Below are 26,715 nucleotides of genomic sequence, written 5' to 3'. Positions count from 1 at the left end.
ACATGTACATTACTGCAAAACTGTGGATTTAAAAATAATAAGGTATATAAGAAAAATAGGGTTGGAACAAACCTAAAAACCTATGCAGCCTTGTAAACAGAGGACTAACGAACAACAGCAATACTAATAAGAGTACCAGCACAATTAAATCTCCATAGGCATTTCCACCAAGAGTCACTGTCAGATGATACCTTTCAGCCCTGAATCCTGAGGCTCCTTCATGATAAGGCATACAACTTCCAAGACAGATCAGTTTCATCAAAACTATTGGACTCATGGGATAGCTAACTCCCAAAGTTAATTTTCTGGCATGAGATAGGGGCGGGGGAGGAATGTCTTCACAGATTCTTAATTCGTACCCACAGCTTCATCACCATAACACTGTAGAAAGTGGAGCAGTTCATGAATCCTCCAAACCAGCCACTTCTTTCACTAAAGGAAGGTACTTCTGAAGGATTTTCAGCTTCTTTCTTAAAATAGTCATACTTTTTCTAACTGTGATTATTTCTTTGTTCAGCGTGGAACATCAATATGCTGGGGAAAATTACATATGCACCAACAACGCAATCTCCACTTTACACTGACACCGTCCTCTATCTGATGGTGTATGAGCGAAGTCACATTAAAGAAACACCTATGTAGGAAAACAAACTGCATGGGAAAAGCCCATTTTCAAAAAGAAACCCAAGACTTGTTGAATTTAACTCTTTGTCCAAACAGTCTCATTTCTGGGGTTATCCTATCAGTAGTTTCTATTTCTTTTGAGACTTCTTTTTTGTCATCTTTATAGGCCAAGGAAAACTCAGGTTTCCTCTAGACTGAAATAAGCTTCTCTGACTCTTCCAAACTCGGCATGTATCAAAACACAGATGGAGTTTTTATAAGAATGTGAAGCAGGTGAAAAGCAACAACCAAGTCGCAAGTTCAAAGGTCTCACAACTACAGCATAAGGTAATTTATAGAATCCTAGATAGCATTCTTAGAATTAACAGAATTTTTTAATATACTTCAACATTGTAAACCGTTATTCCAATATTAGATTCTCATTATAGTACTCACATTACAATTAAATCAAAGATTATTTTAGGTGTAGAACCCCATGTAGCTGTCATCCACTGGTCAGATGTTCTTCACTCATAGTTCTTTGTAGAAATTCCCTTACCCATCCTGACAATACTTTACTTAATAGTAGCATTCCAGAATTTATCAATTTCTAGCCCAACCTCCAGGGAGCATCTTGTGTGAAATGCCACGTGTACGTCATATGCAGGATCACCCCAGAGTACTGTGGGGCAACTATTTGATGTGGTGGTACTCTAAAGAAACAGCAGTAGCAAGACGAGTTCTGAATGAAAAATGTCTGCTGTTTCTCTATCATACTCATCCTCACATATCTCTGTAGGGCATTTTAACACCTGCTGGACACTCCTGTACCAGGATATGTTTGGACAGCCTCATATCATTTGAAAATGCATATTCCGGGGGGGAAAGGCAAACTGTATTAGAATAGATTGAAGCACAGAGATATTTTCAATATGCTAAAAGCTGATGTTGCCATTTATGCTGAGAGAAAAAATAAATAATGTAGAGAGGCTAATTTCCACAAAAACAATCAGCCATAGTGTACACAAATTTGCGAAGAGTATCTCCTCAGAAGTTAGTGAAAATAACTCTCCAGTGTTACAGGTGCCGCCTTTAGTGCTAAAGCTGAGTAATCACTGAACAAATTATAAAATATTGTTTGAAAGTTTGAATTCAGATAAATATGAATTCTGAACTTTAAGTGTAAAAAGGGGTGTATATGTGTTTGTTTTTGGCTCTTTTGTGAATCAAAGTAACACGGGTCAGGACGATCTAGTTTACAAGTCCTTTCAGTTCTCAAACTTTTAAACTTGTTCCTTTTATATTTTAACTTTTTATTTTTAAATAATTTCAGACTTACAGAAAGTTTGTAAGAAGATTACAAAAAAATTCCCATTTACCCTTAACCCAGATTCCTCAAATGTTAACACTGCAGGAGAGAAGCCCCTTTACCTTTAAATACCTCAAGATTGTATTTCTTAAAACCAAGATATTCTCTTACATAATTTAATACAAACATCAAAATCAGGAAATTAACATTCATTGACAGAACACTATCATCTAGTCTACAAAATTTATTTAGATTTTTTCAATTATCCCAATAATGTCCTTTATAACAAAAGAAAATCTTGGATCATGAGATGCATTTCATTTTCATATCTCTTTAGACTCCTGTAATCTGAAACAGTTCCTCAGTCTTTTTTTATCTTTCACAACATTGACATTTTTAAAGGGTGCAGGCCAGTTATTTGTCAAAATCCCCTCATTTGGGTTTATGGGATGCTTCCTCAGGATGAGACTCAGGTTGTGATTTTCTGGCCGGAGTACCACAGTAGTGATATTGGGTACTTCCCAGTGCATCCTACCAGGAGGCAGGGATATCCGTCTGTCCCTTTACTGGTGACAGGGACTTCGATCACCTGGTTAAAGCGGACCTGACAGGTCTACTGTACAGTTTCTATGTTTCCTTTTGTAATTAATAAACGCCTTATTGGGGAGATACTTTCAGACTATGTCAATATCCTACTTCCATTAATTTTTCACTCATTAGTTTTAACACAGATTTTTTTTTCTTAATTTCCCACTTTCCAGAACTTTCTAAGTTTAGCATGAAGCTCCTTTTATCTCATCCCTACCTGAACAAAACTGATGCCACAGCCAGCGTGCACTCTGCTGAGTCCTTTGAGACATAGTTAAGGTCTCAGAAACACATTCACACAACCTCTAGAGCAGGACCACAAAAAGACACCACAAATAAAGGGGAAACAAATCTATCTTTCTTTCATATGAAAATGGCAGTGTACCCTTGAGGGATTCAGAGCTAATAGCTGAGAACTGTACAGCATTCCTTGTCTTCAGTGCTCAGGAAACAGTGATCCAGTATTGTATAGAGTTTTATACCAAAATTCCTGTATTTCACAGTTTAAAGAACTCATTTAGGACAGTGATATATGTCCAGTAGCAGTAATACAAACAGTTAAACATTTTTATTTAAAATTTTAGTAATTTAAATACTTCAAAAGTTATCATTTTTCAGAAGACCCCCCAAAACAAGAATTCTCAGGTGAATTTTTTATCCCCCTGTTTCCCACACTCCTCCCACTTAAAACTCTTTTCCTAAGACCTTATGTTCCTAGACTGGAAGCAATCTGGTAAAATCTGATACAAGTGGAGGGGTGGATGAGTGTTCTTCTAGTCCTAGAGTCTATAAAACTGTCCTTACCTGCTGGGGAAAACAGGTGCGGACTGAGTGCTCTGTGTAACCAAAAGATGGCCCTTCAAAGACAGCTGTTGGGAGCTTCAGAACTTCCTTCAGAAACTGGTCAAACTTGCTAAATATCATTAAGCCATTGGAATCTGACATCTGGGAGAAAACATCTATGAGAACAAAACCAAATAAAGTCAAACTATAAAGAAATACCAACTTTTTATAAATGACTCTATGTCATTTGTATACCAGTCACAAAGTATCATTAAAAAGTATCATAAAGTTATTATGTTCTTTAGTTAATATGTACTCTCCTTCTTATTAACAGTGTGTGGTTACTTCGCTAACCAGGCCTCTCTCTCCCACCCACTTGATATTCTACCTAAACATCAAATCAAATAATCATTCATGTATGTCTACCTACCTACTCTTTTTGAGTGTGCATAAATGAATGATAATTACTTTTTATTTTATTTATTTATACCTCACTTTGTTACAAGAATTTGTAGCAGCATATCTTTATCTCTTAGCATTTATATACGTATATATAAGTATATAATACAAATGCATATTTGAGTGCATGAATATATTAGCATATTGGTGATAGGGTATGAAAGAAATTATATTTGTGTACTCATGTACTAATGATGTAATGTGTATCTGTGAAGGAATAAATTTGAATGAAGTATAGAGCAGGTTTAAAATATTTCACTTAGTGAGTGTAGAATTAAAACAACTCATATAAATTCTTCTATTCCAGGATACTTTTATACTATAAGATCTTATTTTTATACAAAGTCTGACCCAAGCACATGGGAAAGAAGTTTCTAGTAATACTATTTCTTTATCTTCTTGGAGAGTTTCCTGTCTCCAGTTGGCTATTCCTCTCTTCTCATCCATTGTTGGGGAGAAAAACAAAAATAACTAGGAGCTCAAAAACAACGTGACAAAGAAATGTGATCTAAGCTTTTTTTCAAACTATTGAGCTTCCTTACAAACAAATCAGTGAGTTAAATATGCAAAGAAAAATCATTTCTTGAGGCCTTTCCAAACATAGCATTTTGAAAAGTCATAGTCTATACATTCATAAGGAACAGGTATATTAGAGAGATATATGTAATGTACATATATGCTACTCTTTAGGTTCAATTTGGGGAATTTATCCTGAAGCACTAGGCGTAGAAAAAAAAATTTTTAAACATTAATCAAAGAAAGATAAAATGTTAGATTATCAACACCACAGGGTAACTTTTAAGGCATTAGAAAACAAAAATTATCAAAGGAATGAAAATCTGAGTATATCCTCTCACAATAGCTGCTGGTTTGTAGTAGAAGGAAAAGTATTAAAACCCATGGGGGGCAAGGTTCAATAAGAGGCTAAAAGAAGTATGGTCCTAGTGGAAAGTAAAATCAATTAATTAACAAATACATAATAAGTTCCTACAACGTGGTCCAGCGTGCCAAGCACTCTGCTAGGTGTTCTGAAACATAACAAAATATGATACCGGGTCCTTATCCCCCAAGAAATTTTCAATGTAGCTGGAAAAATAAAGATACATATGAAGCAAAGAAGAATTAAGTGCTAAACTGACTCTAAATAGAACGGAAAGAACAGAGACAAAAAGATATTTGTTAAGCCTCACTATTTACCAGGCACCACAACAGGTAACTACAGCTGAGTCTGCCTGTAGCCATCCAACAGTTACTATCCTCTTCTTCCTTAGCAATAGAACACTAGTTTTATTTTGTGCAGCAATGTACCAACTAAGAGATTAAACTTGCAGCCTCCTTTTAGCAAGTTGTGGTCATGTGACTAAGCGCTGGCCAATGAGACTATAAGCAGAAGAGTTGTGAGAGACTTCCAGGAAGGCTGGTTAAAGAAAGCTGACTACCCTTTTTCCCTTATCTCCTTCTTCCTTTTGCTCTCTGGAATGTAGCTATGATGGCTAGAGCTCCAGCAGCCACCTTGGACTATGTGGTAATCTCAATTTTCATGTAGAAGTCATGTATTAGAATGGTAGAAAAGAAAGAGAAAGCCTGGGTCCCAGATGAACATGAAGCTACCTACCAGCCCTGGACTACCTACTCCTGGACTTCTTTTATGTAAGAGAAAAATAAACTTCAACTTTGTTTAAGACACTATTATCCTAGGTCTTTATTTTCATGCAACAATCCCCAAACTAAGTGCTACTATACTTTACAAAACATCACCTCATTTTACTCTCACAAAAAGGCATGTGTGGGTGCACACATGTGCATGCACATAATTATTTAGATTTTATAGATAAGGAAGCTAGCTTAGAAAAGTTAACTTGCTTAAAGTTAAAAAGTAAGTAGCTAAATCAAGATTTAAACTCCCACTTATCCGACTCCAAAGAAATTCCATTACACCACGCTTCTTCAAAATGTAGTTTAGAATAGATAAAAAACACACAGGCAGGAATTGTCAAGAAAGCTCTAAGAGAAAGGAATTTAGAAGCCAGGCCTTGAAAGGTAGTATTTGGAATGATGAGGTGAAAACAGGTTGGGACTGGGGATTAAGGGGCACGACTCAAGAAGAGGAGGATGAAAGTCTATGACAGGACTTTACAGTGTATCTGTTAGTGGTGGTGAGCAGGAAACAGTGCCCTGAAGAGAAAGGTCTGACTATGAGAGAGTTTATTTTTTTATTATTTTTTGTGTGTGTGAGGAAGATCAGCCCTGAGCTAACATCATGCTAATCCTCCTCTTTTTGCTGAGGAAGACCGGCTCTGAGCTAATATCTATTGCCAATCCTTCTCCTTTCCCACCCCCCCAAAGCCCCAGTAGATAGTTGTATGTCATAGTTGCACATCCTTCTAGTTGCTGTATGCGGGACGCGGCCTCAGCATGGCCAGAGAAGCGGTGCAACGGTGTGCACCCAGGATCCGAACCCGAGCCGTCAGCAGCGGAGCGTGTGCACTTAACCACTAAGCCACCGGGCCGGCCCTATGAGAGAGTTTAGATTGAAAAATAAAAAAGATAAAATAAGAAAAAAATCTGTCATGAAGGAAAACTTTGAAAGAGGAAAGCAATTTGGATTTGGTTTAAAAACTCTTAAGTAGGGAAGAAATATTTAGAAAGCTAAGTTTCAAGAAAATTAGACTGTTAATGACCAGCAGAATGAACAAAAAAGGAAGAAGAGGATTGGAGGCATCAGCCAGGAAGCCTTGAATATAACACACAAATGAGGCAGCAAGAGTCTGAACTTCAGTAGTGACAGTGTGGCAGGGCGGGTGTGGGGTGAGGTTGGGGATCAACTCCAAGACATTCCAATGCAGTAAACTGCCGTTGATGGCAAACTGGATTAGGGAATAAAGGAATTTAAAAAGTTAGGATTATTCTAAGTTTCTAGCTTGGGAAAATGCTGACAACCCTGACTGAAAGAAATAAATTGAAGATAAAGATACTTAGCTTTGAACCTAACAGTATTTGAACCCGATCAGCACACTTCCAAGTGGACCACCCTGCAGGCCGTTAGAAACAGTGCTGGGCCACAGCTCAAGACTGCAGATACAGAGCTCTGAAGACGTTACCAACTATGTGAATAACTGATACCCTCTGAAAGAGAGAAGAGCGTAGTGACTTCATTTTTAAATAGGTGGCTGCTATTCTTATAATGAGGAAAACCATCATCCATTAAATCTGAATGACAGCAAAGGGTCGATATGGGATGCAGCCACCACTGCAAGGCGCCCACTACTGGATATCTGTTTTCCCCTCTTGCTCACCAACTGAACCCTGGCTGTGTTTAGAATGGCAATGTGCTCCACTTAAAAAATGACCTCCCAGTCTCTGCTGCACATTGTAACTCTGGAGCAGATTTCTGGAAAAGCCTCTGCTTTCCTGAGAGAGGCATCTCTTTCTTCTTTCTGCTTGGAATGAGCACGTGAGGCCTTGCACAGAGCACTCACTTATCATTCTAAGGAGGAAAGCCACATGGTAGGGTAGAAAGACAGGAGGAACCCGCGTCCCTGATGACATCCTTAAGTCCTGGTGCCAACTTTGAACTTACCAGCCTTTGGACTTACTTTTACGTGAGAAAAATAAATCTCAATGTGTTTAAGCCACTGTTGCTCAAGTTTTCTGTTGCCACTCAATGTACTCATAACTGATAAACTAGCAAGTTATTAACTTGTTGCAACTAACTAAATGGTGGAAATATTCAAGACCAGAGATTTTAGCTACCAAGTCCATAAATACATATATGCATTAGCTTCACAATCACAAAAACATATGTGTATACACCCCCACTGACAAATCCACACCTAACTCATTCAGAGTAAGAAAATGGAGTGATTGGTTAGGAAAATGACTAGCCGGCCCCTGAAAAGGTATTATTTTCAATTACACTTAGTTACTGTGTCATCTAATAGATTTAAAGTAGTAAATGTTTTTTTTAAAAAAAAACTATAACTTAATGGGGCCCTATTACAATAGTAAGAGAACAAGCAGAAACATGTTTGTCTGTCTGCTTTAATAACAGAAATACTGTTAGACCCCAAAATTGAAGGCATAGTGAAATAACTCATTACTTCTTCAGTTACTAGTTAAAACACTATTTTTTAATAGATTAGGCCTCTCTTATCTGTAAGAAAAACACTGAAAAATTACTGCTAATCTTTTTTATCTTAAAGTCTAACGATGAATCTAAGTTACTGTGATTTACTATGTACATATAAAAAGATCTCACCAAAGAAATAAATAAGAGACAATAAAATTTAATAAAAAATTAGACTAGTCCTCTAATTAAATCCCTAAACCCTTCTGGCATTAAGGGACTAAATTACTTCCCAGATCACTGGTTAATTTCCCCAGTAATTCTCTTTCTATTTACACACCTCTGAAAGAAGGTATGCTAATTCCCCATTAGTTGTTTCCAGATAAAAATGTAGGCTTTCTCCCTTGTGAAAAACCCAAAATCAAGCCCTTAATGGCATATGTGTACACACTTTAAAAAATATTCTGTCCTTTGTGTAATGGCAAAATAATGCTACTATTCTACTATCATCACATATGTTTCAAATATGTTTTTCTGGTGATAATGACCCTGGTTTTACTCTTGCATCTATTCATCTATCCACTCCTTTCTCATCCCCACATGACCAACCAATCACTGTTGCAAGACAATAGGGCCGTTTACAAATAGAGAGTCAAGTCTATAAACGAAGAGCCGTTTTCTTTTATATGTCAGCTTTCCCTGACAAATGACTCTCATCTCCTGTCATCGTTCTACCAGCTGAGCAACCTAACCCCAGAAACATGTATACACATCATTATGTTTATAAATACCTGTATGTAACTAAATCCAAGTGCATATTTTATTCCCAAACACACAAATATTCCTACATCATTCACTAAGTCAGAGTGAGGCTGGAGCATGGCAGCCGGCACGCCTCGGGCTTCTAGTGTGGACTCAGCCAGGAACTCCCTTACACAATCTCCAGACCTCCCCAGGTTTTTGTGTTTCTGTTTCTTATTCATAAAATACAGATTTAGAACTCATCTCTTACTTGCTTCCAGTTCTAGAACATTTTGGTTATATGAGAAATGTAAATGTGGCGTCACTCATTCAGATTCAACAGTCACTTTCATCTAATGAAGAGAAGGGATAGTTAACAGAAACCAGCCAGGATAAATATGCAGTGACAGGTGGTTAAAAGACTATAGCAGAGGAAGCTAAATTCTGAACAGGTGAAACTATTTAATTATAACTTCAAAGGATGGCCTCTCTACGGGCTGTTAATGAAACATCAAGGAAGCAAACGATTAAAACGTCAGTGAGAACCACCAGTTCTGGCAAAAACAGACAGAACTTCATGATCTTAGACCTACTCAGAGTGTGGTCTATCAAAAACACACAGAAACATAAGTAATATAAATTATTATTATTATTACAAAGCCATTTTTAAGCTACAATCCAGACAAAACACCTGTTATCATTTTGGTACATTTCTTTCTTTTTCTATGTGCATAATAAATTTTTGTTTAAAATTGTATTACATTTATGCATTTTGATCGGAAACATATTTTTGAAGACATATTCAATCATGTGAGTATCTCAAAACCTAACTGAGCTCTCATTTTTGGACACTAAAGCTGTTTCATGTTTTCATATATTATAAAAAATGTTGCAACAAATATACATAAAACTTGGGGTACTCCTCTGATTAATTCTTCAGGATAAACTCAAGAAATAGACTGAGTCAGTGGATATGAATATTTTTACAGCCTTCCTGATACACACTGTTAGACTGTCCTTCAAAATGGTAGCACCAGTTTTATAAAGAATTTAAAAATAAACTGCATAAGTCATCTGCTCCTATCTTTTTATGCAAGAAAGATGGGGTTTACCAAAGAAGATATACAGATGGCCAACAAGCACACGAAAAGATGTTCAAAATCATTAACTATCAGGGAAATGCAAATCAAAACTACAATGAGATATCACCTCACGTCCGTCAGAATGGCTATAATTAACAAGACAGGAAACAACACGTGTTGGAGAGGATGTGGAGAGAAGGGAACTCGCATACACTGCTGGTGGGAGTGCAAACTGGTGCAGCCACTATGGAAAACAGTATGGAGATTCCTCAAGAAATCAAGGATAGAACTACCATATGATCCAGCTATTCCACTGCTGGGTATTTATCCAAAGAACTTGAAAACACCAATGCATAAAGATACATGCACCCCTGTGTTCACTGCAGCGTTATTCACAATAGCCAAGACTTGGAAGCAACCTAAGTGCCCATCAAGGGACGAATGGATAAAGAAGATGTGGTATATATACACAATGGAATACTACTCAGCCATAAGAAACGATGAAATCCAGCCATTTGTGACAACATGGATGAACACTGAGGGTATTATGCAAAGTGAAATAAGTCAGAGGGAGAAGGTCAAATACCATATGATTTCCTTCATTAAGTAGTAGATAACAACAACAATAAACAAACACATAGAGACAGAGATTGGATTGGTGGTTACCAGAGGGGAAGGGGGGAGGGAGGAGGGCCAAAGGGATAATTCGGCACATGTGTGTGGTGATGGGTTGTAATTAGTATTTGGGTGGTGAACATGATGTAATCTATGCAGAAATAGAAGTATAATGATGGGGCCGGCCCTGTGGCTTGGTGGTTAAGTGCGCGCGCTGCGATGCTGGCGGCCCGGGTTCGGATCCCGGGTGCGCATCGAGGCACCACTTCTCTGTCCATCCTGAGGCCGAGTCCCACATACAGCAACTAGAAGGGTGTGCAGCTGTGACATACAACTATCTACTGGGGCTTTGGGGGCAAAAAATAAATAAAATCTTTAAAAAAAAAAAGAAGTATAATGATGTACACCTGAAATTTATACAATGTTACTGCAATAAACAAAAAATTTAAAAAAAAAAAAAGATGGGGTTTGAATAAGAGACTAAATTTCTTAGAAAACAAACAGCAGAATTAGACACAGTAATTAAATCACATAAATTAACTGACAATTAAGTATGGTTTAATAAATAATGGGCTTTATAGCCTGTAAATTTTGTTCTCTGAGTTACTTTTTGGGTTTCTGACATTGAGTTTTGATCATGCTTATATTACAGTCTGTATTCTGATTATAAATCACTGGTGTTTAGAATTCTACCCTAAGTTAACTTTGAATCTAGAATACAGTCCCTAATGGCCACAATAGTGAACGATTTCTATAAATGAATGTTACCTGGGGACAGAAACTCTCTTGAGAGATCTGAAAAATCTAATTAAGAAATGTTTCAAACTAAAAGCACAAATATTGGTTGTCATTTCAAATGCTATCTTCACACTGAAACAAGCAAACAAAAAATACCAAATAAAAAAGGGGGAGAGGAGAAAATTACAGGAAACAATTCTAAAATAAAAGATAAAAAAGCAGAAAGATAAGAAGAAAAGTAGAAAACCTGTTTAAAAGGAACATTAACAGAGGTAACAGCAGAAATTGGAGTCAGCAGGAGGAAGATGGAGAAACTAAGAACAAAGACAATGGACTAAGTAGGTAGAAGACAGTGAATAAATCATCTGATGTTGCAATGCAGTGTTATACTCTCTCCTGTCTACACTATATTCAGCTACCTCAACCAAGGAGGATATAGCTGAGACCTAGAAAGCCAGGGAAACACGGGCTCTCACAACAGCCAAAACTGCCAATCACAAGAGCTCACGTGCTTCTCTCATAACATACAAGTAATCACTTAAGTCCATATGTTAAATAGAATGCTAAGAAGTTTGGTTATGTTTTCTCTGTCAGTAGCATACTAAAAGTAAACCAGAAGCAAAGAGAGATTTCTAGAGACTGGTACGCTGATAACACCAACACATTTAGGGGCCGGCCCGGTGGTGCAAGCAGTTAAGTGCGCGCGCTCCGCTGCAGCGGCCCGGGGTTCGCCGGTTCGGATCCTGGGCGTGCACAAACGCACAGCTTGTCAGGCCATGCTGTGGCGGTGTCCCATATAAAGTGGAGGAAGATGGGCATGGATGTTAGCCCAGGGCCAGTCTCCCTCAGCAAAAAAAGAGGAGGATTGGCAGATGTTAGCAGAGGGCTGATCTTCCTCACAATAAAAAAATAAATAAATAAAAATTAAAAAAAAAAAAAACACCAACACATTTAGCAGTGATAAAAGACACACACACACACACACACACACCATCACCACCACCACCACCACTCCCAACACCAAAAAGCTCAAGAACTGAAAAAGCACAGTAGTCTGAAAACTTGAGACAGGACAACCAACCCAGAGCTGCACAATTAGCCATAAATGCATCAGAGAAGGACATTAAGTACGATCAGTGAGCTCTGTTTAAAATGCGATGGACAGACCACATTTAAAGTGATTTTCGCCCTGGATGATTAAAATTAAAAAGTGGAGATAGGCTTCAATACCTGAAAATTTTACTTTTGTTAAATACCTCCTTCTCTAGCCAAGATAATTACGGTACAATAAAAATACTGAAACAGAGCTACAGATGGTAAAGAAACTATAATTTTGAACATGAAGAACATAAAGAAACCATATTTTAAGTCTATCTGAATAATATAAACATGATAATTAGTGACCCAGCATGGCTTGTATCTCATCAATCCATACACGATGTGCCATGACCTGGCATCCTGAGCACAGTGGCATGTCAACATTTGCCTGGGCACGTGTACTTTTGTGACACTTCAATATTGGTCACCTGTGTTCCTCTAAGAAGTTCAAAAGCCACATCAAAAGAAACCTGCTATCACCTGGATTCCTTCCATACTTCACATAGTACTAGAATTTGTACTTTCTCACTAACAGCTACAACAAAAAATTGCAGTAATTTCAGTACTCAATAGACAATTATATCTGTAAAAATTCTGGCACTTACTATATGGCAGGTACCAGCTCTATGTAAATAGAGAAGATTTAATCATAGAAACATAAAGACTCCAGAGTCATTTAGAATGTGCAGTTATATAATCGATTTTCTATTTTTCAACCAGTTTCTCCAGTACTAATAAAGATGGCAATGTATGTTCTCTACCTGGTATCATCATCATTAAAAAACAGACAAAATCCCAACTTTCTTTTTCTTTGTGTTTGAATGAAATATAATTTCATCCATATTACATTATCTTCCTCAGAAAAAACCACGCTAGAATTAAGAAAATATTAACAAATTTTAGACCAAAAGAGTAATATTTTGAGACACCATGTGAAAAAAAACTCAGAATAATATTTAAATAAAACTATAATTTTTACTACCAAAATTTTGCTTTATACTGCAGCTGATTTTGAAATGAAGATAAACCAGATAACAGTGGATCAAACATATTATCTAAAATCTTTCTTTAGAATATCTAAATCTATATCTAGTGAGCCATCTAGCTTTCCAACTTTCAATGTCATGGTAACATGTAAGAAAAAGCACAGAAAACAAATGCACCTTTGAAGAATCTTGCCCAAAGGCTTGTACTTGAATCCGATCAAGGCTTTATATCTTTCAATTAAAAGAAAAAATGTAGGGCACAGAGGAACACCATGGGGATATAATGATCAAAATCCAGTCTACGAGAAATGCTACAGGTAGATGGCCCAGTTTCTTCAACAAATCAATTCAGAGGGTATCTCAACACTTCATTAAAACCCACAGCTTCAGTCTCACCTCCCTGCAACCTGCCAGAGGTCCTTACTCTAAGGGTACTTGTATTATGGCACTCTGATCCTTTCACCGTATCCCACGTGTGACTCCCGTTACAGGACTAGTATAACGGAGTGCAACAAAGTAGCTTAGAGAGGGCTCTGAAGCTAGACAGCCTGAGTTGAAATCCCAGCGTCACCCCTTCAGCTAACTTATCCATAAAATGGAGAATATACCACCTGCTGCTCAAAGACATTTCAACAATTCAGTGAGAAAATAGACGTAAAGCACCTCACACAACGCTTGGCATATCATAGACTATCAAATGAGTGAATAAATGGAAACCATGAGCAGAAAAATTAAACAATTATAAATGTCATCTCCTTTGATTTCATCTAACCACCTTCTTATAGTACCTAGTGAAGAGTAAAATGCCAAACAGTAATAAAAAAATTAAGGAATGATAACTGGCTACCAATTTCCAAATAACTGAGCTTGACTCTGAGGCACTAAGGAACAGTTTAATCACAGAGATACCAGCTGATGAAGAATGGAGTTATTAAGAAAAGGGCTAAATTTGACCAAACCTGGTAAAAGTAACCAAATTTGTTTTCTAACTAAAAGTGATCAACATAATTATTTTCAAGCATAACTTTTAGTAATATGAAAACATTTTTAAAAGAATGTTTTAAATTATCAACATTACTATTCTGAATCTCTTCAGTTTTCTTGCTTTAAACTAAAAAGACACTAACAACAAATTAATTTAACCAACTTTTCCTTCTGAACAGTAGGTGGCATAGCTTACATACTCTGAGCCAGTTGCTGCAAAGTGAGTGATGTGGTAAAAAACAATAAAGTTCAATATAGCATCATCTAAAATTCTGAAAAAATTCATTTAAAACTGTTTGAAAGTCCTAATTTGAAAATAAAATCTTTCAAATAATATGAAAATACTTACATCTCAATTTGTCCAGCATTTTTCCACCACACATGGTTGCTAACATAGCTTTAACTGAAAATACCGTCAACTTGCCTCGGCCCTCACTGCAAAATAAATTATATTAGAAATAATTGCTATCTGGAACCACAAAAGCAATCAAATGTATCACTAAACATTGGGAAACCAGTAATTTGATTCCTACCCTTATATGTTACAATATTACCACATTTAGAAACCTTGGACTTTTGTCCTTTGTAGAGTTATTCAGGCTTCATCTACGCTAGGTGAACAGTGCTAAAACTAACCTGAATTATTTGGAAATGAGTTTAGAAACATTCTGTAAAGCAACTTCTACTGGCTGTGTAGGCAGAAGCCAAATGGATGAACCAGAAGTAAATTTCCTATCAACTTAGCCCATTAAACCCACACCTGAGGTGTTTTTAAGTATTCAAAATTGAGGCATCACCTGGTTTGAATAATAATTCAGAAATGTGTCTTTCCATCAGGATGCTACAACAGTTTACTGTTATGTACTAAATCAACAGGGTGCACACTGCTATAAAGATTTTACAGTACATTCATCTTTGTTTTTACCATGACAACTTTTATGTTACTATGTGTTTATTCTACAAAGCTCAATCATATCTGTCTCAGATGTTCCCATGCCACCACCGTGAGAAAGGTGAAGGGAAAGAGATAGATACTAATTTCTTTTTCAGAAACTGGAAAGACGAAATGTAGAAGAACATAAATGAATTACCCAAAGTAATACTGCACACCACCAGCAGAGCCAAGACAATATCAGCAAGGCCCCCTGACTCAACACATCCACTACTCCATCCATTCAACTCTGCCCCGGTTTCACAGCAGATGAAAACTTCACTAACTGTTTTTTTTTTTAAGTCATCACATGTAAATTAACAATAGGCTTTCGTGTTAATTTTATAAAGCTTATGCTTACAAAGTTTCATAGTAACAGAGTAAAATTCCTTTGCAATAATGAGAACTACATCATCTTGGTTTTGAAAAGCAAGTGTCATACGATTTATCTTTACTAACGGTCCTAATAGAGTTCTCCAATTTTCCAAAACTTCTTTGTATACAGTAAGATCACACCTGAAAAAAGGCAAATGGCCTATAAGCCAGAAGGCTCTCAGTGAAAACATCACGAGGATATATCAATGTTTGTTATGTCTGATTTCTAACTACATCTTATTAAGTTTATTTATAAGATAAAATAGAAATCCCTGCAATTACCTAAAATTAGGATGGCGTTTTAAAAATATATAGTTCTTCAGAAATACAGACACCAGTCCACATCTTATACAGCACCTGGCAATATAAAGACTATTCCTATGTCAAATATTCATAGCATCATATGAGCAACATTAATGGCTATAAAGAGCATCAACTAGGTTAGAAGGAATGGATTTCTAAGACTGACACAGAACTTTTACAGTGCACATTTCTTTTTGGTCACCAACCATCCAAATGCAGAGTCTACACTTAAGCACACCCTCATTATGAGACAACTACACTTCTCACTACCAAAGTACAAAGAAAGAAAAAAAAAACCCAGATATTTGCTTTCCCATCTTTCCTCAAAACTAAGATATGCACGTAACACGAACTCCACGGACAAGATGCAGCTACCCTAGACTTCCACGAGAAAACAATTCACTTTCTAAAAGTAGGAGCTCCAAAGAATCCACCTGGGGAGGATGGTAGCACTAAGGGCAGTCACATGCAGGGTCCTGAGGCAACAGGGATACAGATTCCTTGGCAGCACCCACAGCCCAGCATCGCTGGTATTTGGGGCACCAGCAGCAATATCTGTGCCCAGACAGGTGGCAGAGGTGCTTCGAGACCAGTTCTGTGGTACACTTTGAGCTTCGTTCTTGGCGGTGTGGTCTTCAAGCATACTTTCCCAACCCTCCCAGAGAGTCTGTGGGGCATACGTATTCCTTTAATAAATTGGCCAGAGATGGTTTCTATTGCTTACAATTAAGAATGCTGATGGATGCAGCTTGTATCCCAAAGTCAAGCAGCCCAGAGAGATGAAGCAATAAAAGAAAACATTCCTGACGTCAGAGAGTGAGCATGCCTGATGATCAGGAGAGCAGGAACGAGGAGGAAGTGCTCCCCAACAGCAGAGTTGAGCCTTGCTGCACAGCTAAGGACATTTTTTAAGGTAAACTTGCTCAAAATATTTTTTGCAGACATAGATTTCATGATGCAAGAATATCCAGGAAATTCCACAGGGGAAAGTACAAATTAATCTTAGAAGAGATTTCCATAAAAATCACGATCATTTCACGTATTTTTCTGTAGGTGTTTTCTATTTCTCGATAAAAACTGTTTAAAAATGAATCCTAGGGGGCCGGCCCTGTGGCTTGGTGGTTAAGTGCGCGCGCTGCAATGCTGGTGGCCCGGGTTCGGATCCCGGGTGCGCATCGAGGCGCCACTTCTCTGTCCATCCTGAGGCCGAGTCCCACATACAGCAACTAGAAGGATGTGCAGCTATGACATACAACTATCTACTGGGGCTTTGGGGGGAAAAAATAAAATAAATAAAAAATAAAATCTTAAATAAATAAATAAATAAATAAATAAAAATGAATCCTAGGAAAGACAGAGTTAGCATTACTGGACAAGGCTAATGGTTTAAGGGGGGAAATGACGAAGCGGAAATCTACAGGTTAAAAGACACTTAAGATATATAAACTGCAAAGCATAATACTTTCCATAACAAAATGCGTAAAAAGAATAAAAACATTAAAAATACCAAGGCCCGGGCCGGCCCCGTGGCTTAGTGGTTAAGTGTGCGCACTCCGCTGCTGGCGGCCCAGGTTCAGATCCCGGGCGTGCACCGACACACCACTTCTCCAGCCATGCTGAGGCCGTGTCCCACATACAGCAACTAGAAGGATGTGCAACTATGACGTACAACTATCTACTGGGGCTTTGGGGGAAAAATAAATAAATAAATAAAATTAAAAAAAAAAAAACTGCCAAGGCCCAGGACCCATCCTTAGATGTCCATTAATAGAATACTGGCTATTTATGCTACCATAAAAAAGAATATGTGAAAGATAAAGAATTATATCCAAGATAAATACTTAGTATATATATAAAAAAAAAAGCAAGGCATGGAACAAAGTAACTGCTAGAATGCGATCTAGTAATTATGTTAAAAAAGAGAGAGTAAAAATAATATTCTCATATATTTGCTTGTATATGTATAAAGTATCTGTGAGAGGATATTGAAAAATAGCACTGGTGCCTCCAGGGTGGAAACTAGGCAGCCAAAGGAAAGCAATGAAGCGGGGGGCACTTTTCACTTTATAAATATTAAATATGTTTATACTAGAAAAGAAGGTTCTGAAGTGAATAATCTAAGCTTCCAACTTAAGACACTAGAAAAAGAACAGCAAATTAAACCCAAAACAAGCAAAAGGAAAAAATATGAGTAAGAGCAGAAATCAATGAAATTGCAAACAGAAAAACAATACAGAAAATTAATGAAACCAAAAGCTGGTTCTTCAAATAAACCAATAATACTGATAAATCCCTAGTCAAACTGACTAAGAAAAAAAGAGAGAAGGTACAAATTACCAATATCAAGAATGAAAGAAAGGATATCACCATAGGTTCTACAGACCTTACAGAAATAACAAGAAAATATTATTAAAAACTTTATATCCATAAATTTGACAACGTGGATGACCTGAAGAGACACTACTCCTTGAAAAACACAGACTATTAGAGCTCACTCAGGAAGAAACGGACAACTGAATAGGCCCATTTCTATTATAGAAATTGAATCTGTGTTTTAAGCCTTTCAAATAAGAAAACTTCTCATTCAGAGAGCTATACTGGTGAATTCTAAACATTTAAAGAAGAAATATTTGCATTTCTACACTAACTCTTCCAGGGAATAAAAAAAGAGAGAATATTTTCCAATTCTTTTACGAGGCCAGCTTTATTTTAATACAAAAAACATAAAAATACATTACAGCAAAAGAAAACAAGTCAGTCAGTATCCCTCATGACCACAGACACAAAAAATCTTCAACAAAATGTGAGCAAATCACACATAGCAATACATAAAAAGGATAAAAATCACAACCCAGTGGGCTTTATCCCAGGAATGAACACTGGTTTGACATTTGAAAATTAATCAATATAATTCACCATATTAACAGACTAAAAGAGAAAAGCCACATGATCATCCAAATAGATGCAGATGACAAAATTCAACATCCATTCCTGATAAATACTTTCAGAAAACTAGGAAACGAAGGGAACTTCCTCAATCTGATAATGGGCATCTTAAAAGCAATAATAATTACAACAGCTAACATCATACTTGATGAAAGACTGCTCTCGCCTAAGATGAAGAACAGGGCCGGCCCTGTGGCTTAGCGGTTAAGTGCGCGCGCTCCGCTGCTGGCGGCCCGGGTTCAGATCCCGGGCGCGCACCGACGCACTGCTTCTCTGGCCATGCTGAGGCCGCGTCCCACATACAGCAACTAGAAGGATGTGCAGCTATGACATACAACTATCTACTGGGGCTTTGGGGGAAAAAATAAATAAAAATTAAGATGAAGAACAAGTCAAGGATGACTGCTCTCACCACTAGTGTCAACATCACACTGGAGAACACGGCTGGTGCAGTGAGGCAAGAAAAAGGAATACAAGGCATACAGATTGAAAGTGAAAAAACTGTGTCTACTCCAGACAATACGATCTTCTGTGTAGAATATCCCAAAGAACCTACAAAAAAATCTATAGAACCTACCAAAAACACTATAATACTGGACTTGAGCAAGGTTGCAGAATACAATGTCAACGTAGAAAATTCAATTTTATTTCTATAAACTAGCAAAAGATAAATGGAAATACAATAACACCAAAAACATGAAAACATAGATTAAAAAATTGTTTTAAAAACATACATTCAAGATCTGTAGGCTGAAAACTACAAAATACGGATGCAAGAAATCAAAGATGACATAAATAGAGAGAGACACCACATTCAAAATGAAAAACTCAATATTGTTAAAAGGTCAGTTATCCCTAAATTGATCAGAATCCTGTTATGATTCAATGCAACCCCAATCAAATTCACAATAGGATATTTTTCTAGAAATCAACAAGATGATTCTTTGTGTATCCTTAGAGTTGTAAACCCATACAAATCTCAATGAAGTAGGAGAACAGAATAAAGACACTATGCAGATGCCTAAATCCCACCCTGTAAAAGTTCCTCATGTTACTTTAATATGCATCCAGAACTGAGAATTACCAACATAGAACTCTGAATGCAATATTTAGACTTTAGCTATTATTTAAAAGAGAATGATAAATCAAAGGATGTAATAAAAGATCAAAGACAATTAATCATATCGTGTTTGCATAACTCTTTCTGGCTCCAAATCCCACGTTCCTCCTTCAAAGAGACCAAATAATATCTATTCCTTGCTGCAGAGAAGAAACTGATGCCATCTATGCAAACATATAGGAGAGTGTGGAAGAGCCCAGCATACTGGCAAGAGAGCCAGGTCAGACTTTCAATCCTGTTCTTGAAGAAAGATTAACTCATAGTAGTCATCAGTAAACACCATACAACAAGTCTTAATGCGTACCAAGACATCTTTATTTCTAAAAAACATTATAATAGTTAACACAACGCTTTTTCGTAATCTTCGAAGTGCTTTAGAAACTAATATTTACAACACTTTGCATCCCTTACTCAAAATTTCTTTAACTCAACTCTGTTGCAAATAATAGTCCTAGATTCAGAAAGTCTTATACTCAAATACAGGATAACAGATACACTTCTCGATTGACCTGGATCAGCACTAAAACATCTGTATCCTTTTCCACTCATTAGGATTATTACTAGTCTCAGCAGTTGATCTCAGATCAAGTAGTCTGTAGATGCATTAACAGAATAATGCATTAACTCCTCAACAATTATTATCAGTAATGTGTGGTCCCTCAACTCATCATCTCTCAAGTCTACTTTCCAACCATTTTTCCTATTCACAACAGCACCACAGCAATCTCCACACACATTCTCCCACCCAAAAAACCATGGATCTTCTCTCCTCTCTGCCTGTATGCTCTCTGGGGTGTGCAAGTGTGTGTGTGCTTAACACTGCAAGCTTTCTTGAGGGTGAAGGGATACCCATCTAAGTGTCAATGTGTACCTCAACAGGATAAAGGGAATATGTACATAAGGCTGAGGGTGTTTTTTTGTTTTTGTTTTTTACGAGGAAGATCAGCCCTGAGCTAACATCCATGCCAATCCTCCTCTTTTTGCTGAGGAAGAGTGGCCCTGGGCTAACATCCATGCCTATCTTCCTCCACTGTATACGGGACACCGCCACAGCATGGCCTGACAAACGGTGCATCAGTACGCGCCCAGGACCCGAACCTGGGCCGCCAGCAGCGGAGCACGCACACTTAACTGTTACACCACGGGGCCGGCCCCCCTGAGGGTGTTTTAAGTACTGGGAAAGGAGAGGGATCTGAGATTAAGGATCATAGTAAATGTGAGCAGGATGAATTTGCAGACAGGAGAGATTTGGGAATGACACTTAGTGAGCTCTTATGTTTAAGACTGTGTTTGTAAGTATGTAAGCGTGCATCCTGAGAATTCGGGAGAGGACTCAGGTCTTAATGATCAACTAATCGTCCCCATTTATAATGCTTACAGTCATTTACAACTTTAGGTTCACAGTTTCCACTATCAAAAGGTTTATTCACCCTTCAAAATGAAACATTATAACAAATTAATAAGTGGTATATTTAAAGATACTTATAAGTACTTATTAAAGGTACTTATATACAAATCTAAGTATAACTTAGCATAAAGAAATAATCATCCACTAAAATTAGTGAAGGGGTATTCTCACAATTCTTCCTGAAATCATGTTATTTATATTTTTCACTTCAAAAAGAAAAACACTCTGCTCTCTCCTCTCAACTATCTGCTTTGTAGGGGAAACTTCAGCATTTACTCCTTTGCTCTGAATGCTTTTCTTGGCATTGAAATCCCTCGGCCGAACTACAACTTCCCGTGACGGCCCCCAAACAAAGCAAAGGCAAAGTGCCACTCTTACTTTCCAAATGTTTCATTAGAAACAATGTTTCTCCTGCATTTTTCCTCCACAATTAGAGGCAGTAGAGAGAAACTGCAGTCACTTAGCAACCTAATACCCTATTCTTTATCTAACTGATTCTTTTTTCTCGGAAAATTCTTTTTTTTTTTTTTTTGGTGAGGAAGATTAGCCCTGAGCTAACATCCGATGCCAATCCTCCTCTTTTTGCTGAGGAAGATTGGCCCTGGGATAACATCCTTGCCTGTCTTCCTCTACTATATATGGGACACCACCACAGCATGGCTTGATGAGCAGTGCATTGGTCCGCACCTGGGATCCAAACCTGCGAACCCTGAGCGCCAAAGCTGAGTACGCGAACTTAACCGCTATGCCATGCAGCCAGCCCTGGAAAAACTCATTCTTGATCCTTCCCACCAGACATCTGAATTTAATCCATATACACTGGTCAAGTTGCATTTAAAACTGAATATTCAGCTGCCCCTGGCCATGGCATATATAACTTCACCAACGTCCATGTCTTCAGTACTTCTGATGCAAAGTCCAAATTCATACCAGAATCAATTCTCTTTAAATGAGATTTGGAAAAGATATTTAACTTGGTTTCATCAAAAAAATGTGAGTCACTTAAAATCTGGCCTATGATAGCTGCAGAGTTGATATTTAAGATGTAACACCATTAACAGTGAGTATGAACCCCCACATAAGATTCCAAAATGAAAGGATAAACAGGTAATATCTGTTGAGGATGACAGGAGAGAGGAAACTTGTTATTTTAACCCCACCCAAATAGAATCTCTCCAGGGAGCACCCTCCCTCAATAAAAAACAAGATGAGTCTCTTTCTCAGACCGCTCTACATGATTCATTTCCATAGACCTATCATTTTACAGTCTGACAATAAACCGTGCACTTGACTTCTAAAAAGAGTTCCTATTATCCAACACAGAGAAAACACTGTGATTAGCTAAGCAGACAGTGAGTCACTCTGAATAGACACTGTTATGTTTTAACATGCAGGTACCATCAGAAGCCTCTGCAGTCCTCACCTGTGCCCTTGATGGGAATCTGCTCATTTCAGTCTAGTAAAGTCTAAAATTCTGCCTATTTTTTGATATTTAAAGTAACCTAATCTAAATGATGTTTATAGCTTTGCACTATCTAATAAAAGCTTGCTATTCAAATTAACACTTTTGAGAACAAGACAACAGGGAACATTTTTTACTTAAGAAAACAAGCTGTTTCTACATCGTTAGCAAATAATTGTAGATGCGGCCAACCATAAATTAGTACTTCTCACATGAAATAAACTTCTATTTTAGAAACACTATTACCAGTCCAATTATTGCATGTAGCTAAAAGTAATAAAAGCATTTCTCTATGATTTTCAAAACTTATATTTTTCCAATTAATCTTAATTTACAAAACTTCACAGTGAATGGATCATGCAATAATCAACTGCAATCAAGAATCCATTTGGCAAATGTCAAATAGCTTAATCAAGTAAAGTCAATTTAGAATATTATTCAATTTTATCTCAGAATGCCTGCTAATTTTCATTTCAACCTAACAAATATTTATTAAGAATGCAGGGTTGTATTTATTGAGGAATCAAAGAAATAGAAGGTAGAATCTCTGTTCTCAAGAACTTGCGATCTTATTTGTACATTTATGAAGCAGTTCGAAGCATTATATAATGGAAAGTCAAAATAATGATACAGACAAGTACTATAGGTCATCAAAGGGATGAAAACAGGGTTGGTAATAATAAGGAAGGCTACAGAGTAGGTAAAAACTTGAGCGTGGTTGAGAAGGGAGGAACAGACAGGAGAGCAACCAACATGCATGGAGGAAGAAACGGGCACATCATATTGGAAAAATTAACAAGTGCCTCAAGTAGCTTAATTAGAGGTTGGTGTGAGCAGGGAATCAAGGACTGATACCATTAGACCTAACTGAGGGACACGAACTTCATTCAAAAACCACATAGAGGGGCCAGCCCGGTGGCATAGTGGTTAAGTTCACATGCTCTGCTTTGGCAGCCCGGGGTTCAGATCCCTGGCGCGGTCCTACACACAGCTCATCAAGCCATGCTATGGTGGCGACCCACATACAAAATAGAGGAAGACTCAAGGACAATCTTCCTCAAGCAAAAAGAGGAAGACTGGCAACAGATGTTAGCGCAGGCCAATCTTCCTCACAAAAAAAAAAAAAACCACACAGAGTCTTTGAAGGTTTCTGAGGTGGGAAGTTACTCAATGAAAATAGTGTCTTAATCAGATTAATTTGGAGCTAAATATAGAATGGACTGGGGAAGGCTCTGTTATTACCTCTCCCCTCACTTTCAGAGAAAAACAAAGGCAAGGAAAAAGCAACACATTCAGAAAAAGTATTGCTCTTGTGGGGGCCAGCATGGTGGCGCAAGCGGTTAAGTGTGCACGCTCCGCTGCGGCGGCCCGGGGTTCGCCGGTTCGGATCCCGGGCGCGCACCGTTGCACCGCTTGTCGAGCCATGCTGTGGCGGCGTTCCATATAACGTAGAGGAAGATGGGCATAGATGTTAGCCCAGGGCCAGTCTTCCTCAGCAAAAGGAGGAGGATTGGCAGACGTTAGCTCAGGGCCGATCTTCCTCACAAAAAAAAAAAAATAGTATTACTCTTGCCCTCTCTTTAAAAAAAAAAAAAAAACATAAAAAGGAAATAATAAGGCCAAAATAATAAGCAAAAAAATTTTTTTTCTGAAATATTAACTAATGATCAAACTCTTTGCATATATCCTGAAATTAAGAAGATTCCTCTTTGAAAATTAACACAGACGCATGACTTATCTTGGGAGAAAAGAAAGGCTACAAGGTAACAAGTAATGGGAAGAGTGGTAAGTGAACGTCAAGCGCACTCCTTTCTGCGCCCTGATTAACTCCGCCACCAAGCACCTAGACACTGGGGCTGGGTGAAGGGGTTTTGGTGGCGTCCTATCACACACCACATCACAACATCCCCACAACAACAGCACCCAGCAGGGCAGGGGATGCGGTGCAGGCAGGTGGGCTCCACCCCCCTCTTCACCACAGCAGCTGCTTTTCTCTGTTTTGCACTAGGTTTCCCCTTGGGATTTCACCTTTTTAAAACACTGACAACCCCCACTTCATTCTCCACCATGCCCTGGAAATTTTCTAAAAGAGCTATGATCAGATCCTCATAAGAGTTAAACGTGCTGCGATTGAGGGCATCACAAACTTCCCAGCCAGCACTCCTTCTCTCCCATTTTTATTGGGTTGACTTGTTTCTTATCATCTTGAATCCATCTAAGAACAAGAAGCGATATTAGTAAATACTGTACATAAATACATGAAATGTTTGTGCCTCCCAGGAAATTATAGTTTTGTTTAAAAATCGCTAATGAGGAAGACTGTAACCTAATATTACCTTTTTTTCAGCAATGTGCATTCCATAATATGCTAGCTGAGCATATTCAGAATTTAAAGAATACATTTCCTTTTATTTAAAATAAACTAGTTTTTTTTTTTGCTCTTTTTTTACATTGTTTTGTTTTTAGTATTCAGTATTAAGATAAAACTATGGAAACTTTTAAGTCTATCTAAATTAAACTGCTAAAAAATGATCTAAAAATAGTTCTTAGCCATATTTCCAAACTACACAGGAATTTTTTCATATAAATCCATCATAAACTAGATATATAAAAGTCTTTACCCTAAAGGAATCTTTAGATTGTTCAAATTAGCGAGAGTGTTTTCTACTGTTATTTTAGATGGTAAACAATAACCCGGGGCCTTTCATTGATATGTTCAATATTAATATATTTTGAAGATTTTATCCAAACCTAGTTTCATTCGATATATGATTTTTTTATAGGTTTGTTCTATTTAAGATGGAATTTCATTATATCTCCAAAGCAACACTTTTGGCAAAGGCCACAGACTCATTTACAAAACAAATATTGATTAAAAAATAACAGGAAAAAGAAGGTTCAGTAGTCGGATAAAGTATAAAGGGCATTTCTCAGAAACTCATTACAGAACATTTTTCTCAAGAACACAGGGAGTGGAAAACAGAATACAATAACCATCCAAGAAGAATGGATTAAAATTTCAGGATCAAAATATGAAAAGTTTAGAGCAGCAATTCAAAATGAGATTTCTTCTAAAGAAGTAAGTCTTTTGTCAGAAATCACTACAGCCCAATCAATAGCTGGCACCAGGCCTGCCCCAACAGCAGCAAGATTACAAATAGAGACCCACAAACATATATATCTAAATACTAAAGTTATTAATAAAGCTAACAGATTACTAATTAAATACGTCCCATCTTTGTACCTTGACTATTATATCTTCATAATGGCCTGGAAAGCCAAATTCAAATTTAGAACTTGGAGACACTTCACACTCCCACTTGGGAAGAGCCTGGCCCCCTTTTCCTCCCACCTCCAATACACCCTATACTTTGAAGAACCACGTATGCATGTGGACACTCCAGTCCACATGTCCAAAGTTCGCCCACATCCACTGTAAACATCCACTCCAACGCCAGTCCTGGGACACAGGGGTACAACCACCTTAAAAAAAAAAAAAAAATCAACCAACAGGACCAGTTTCCAAAGCATAAGTATTAGAACAAGTGGACCAAGAACTTAAAAATAAACATAATAAATATATTAAGGAGCCATAGGAAAAGAGATATTTTCAGGGAAATGCAAATCAAAACCACAATGAGATACCACCTCACACCTGCCAGAACGGCTATCATCAAAAAGACAAGAAATAATAAGCATTGGTGAGGATATGGAGAAAAGGGAACCCCTGTGCACTGTTGCCGGGGATATAAATTGGTGCAGCCACTATGGAAAACAGTATGGAGCGTCCTCAAAAAGTTAGAAATAGAACTACCAGGTGATCCAGAAATTCCACTTCTGAGTATTTATCCAACAAAAATGAAAACACTAATTCAAAAAGATATCTGCACCACCATGTTCATTACAGTATTATTTACAATAGCCAAAACATGGAAGCAACTTAAGTGAATGGATGAATGGATAAAGAGTATTGGGTATATATACAATGTAATAATATTCAGCCATAAAAAAGAAGAAAATCTCGGGGCCGGCCCAGTGGTGCAAGTGGTTAGGCGCACACGCTCCGGAGTTCGTGTTTTGGCAGCCCGGAGTTCGCAGGTTCAGACCCCGGGCACGCA

General features: G+C 37.6%; 1 protein-coding gene across 9 annotated transcripts in view; it reads right to left on the bottom strand.

Moving 5' to 3' along the window:
• The window catches only part of DTNB (dystrobrevin beta), a 253,246-nt gene that overhangs the window by 177,461 nt on the left and 49,070 nt on the right, over window positions 1-26,715 (bottom strand). For all 9 annotated transcript variants that reach the window (XR_015553675.1, XM_014781904.2, XM_087437043.1 and 6 more), the window contains 2 exons: window positions 14,402-14,487; window positions 3,305-3,459 (listed from right to left, as the gene is read on the bottom strand). Coding sequence is in view for 8 of the 9 variants with exons in the window: in XM_014781904.2 (XP_014637390.1) it covers window positions 3,305-3,459; window positions 14,402-14,487 (241 nt within the window). In the remaining variant the exon portion in view is untranslated. The remainder of the gene's footprint in view (window positions 1-3,304; window positions 3,460-14,401; window positions 14,488-26,715) is intronic.

The sequence above is a fragment of the Ceratotherium simum genome, chromosome 11 (assembly GCF_057802395.1).
Source record: "Ceratotherium simum simum isolate JZ-2026a chromosome 11, ASM5780239v1, whole genome shotgun sequence".
Lineage (NCBI taxonomy): Eukaryota > Metazoa > Chordata > Mammalia > Perissodactyla > Rhinocerotidae > Ceratotherium > Ceratotherium simum.
This window is presented reverse-complemented; position numbering and strand designations above follow the sequence as displayed.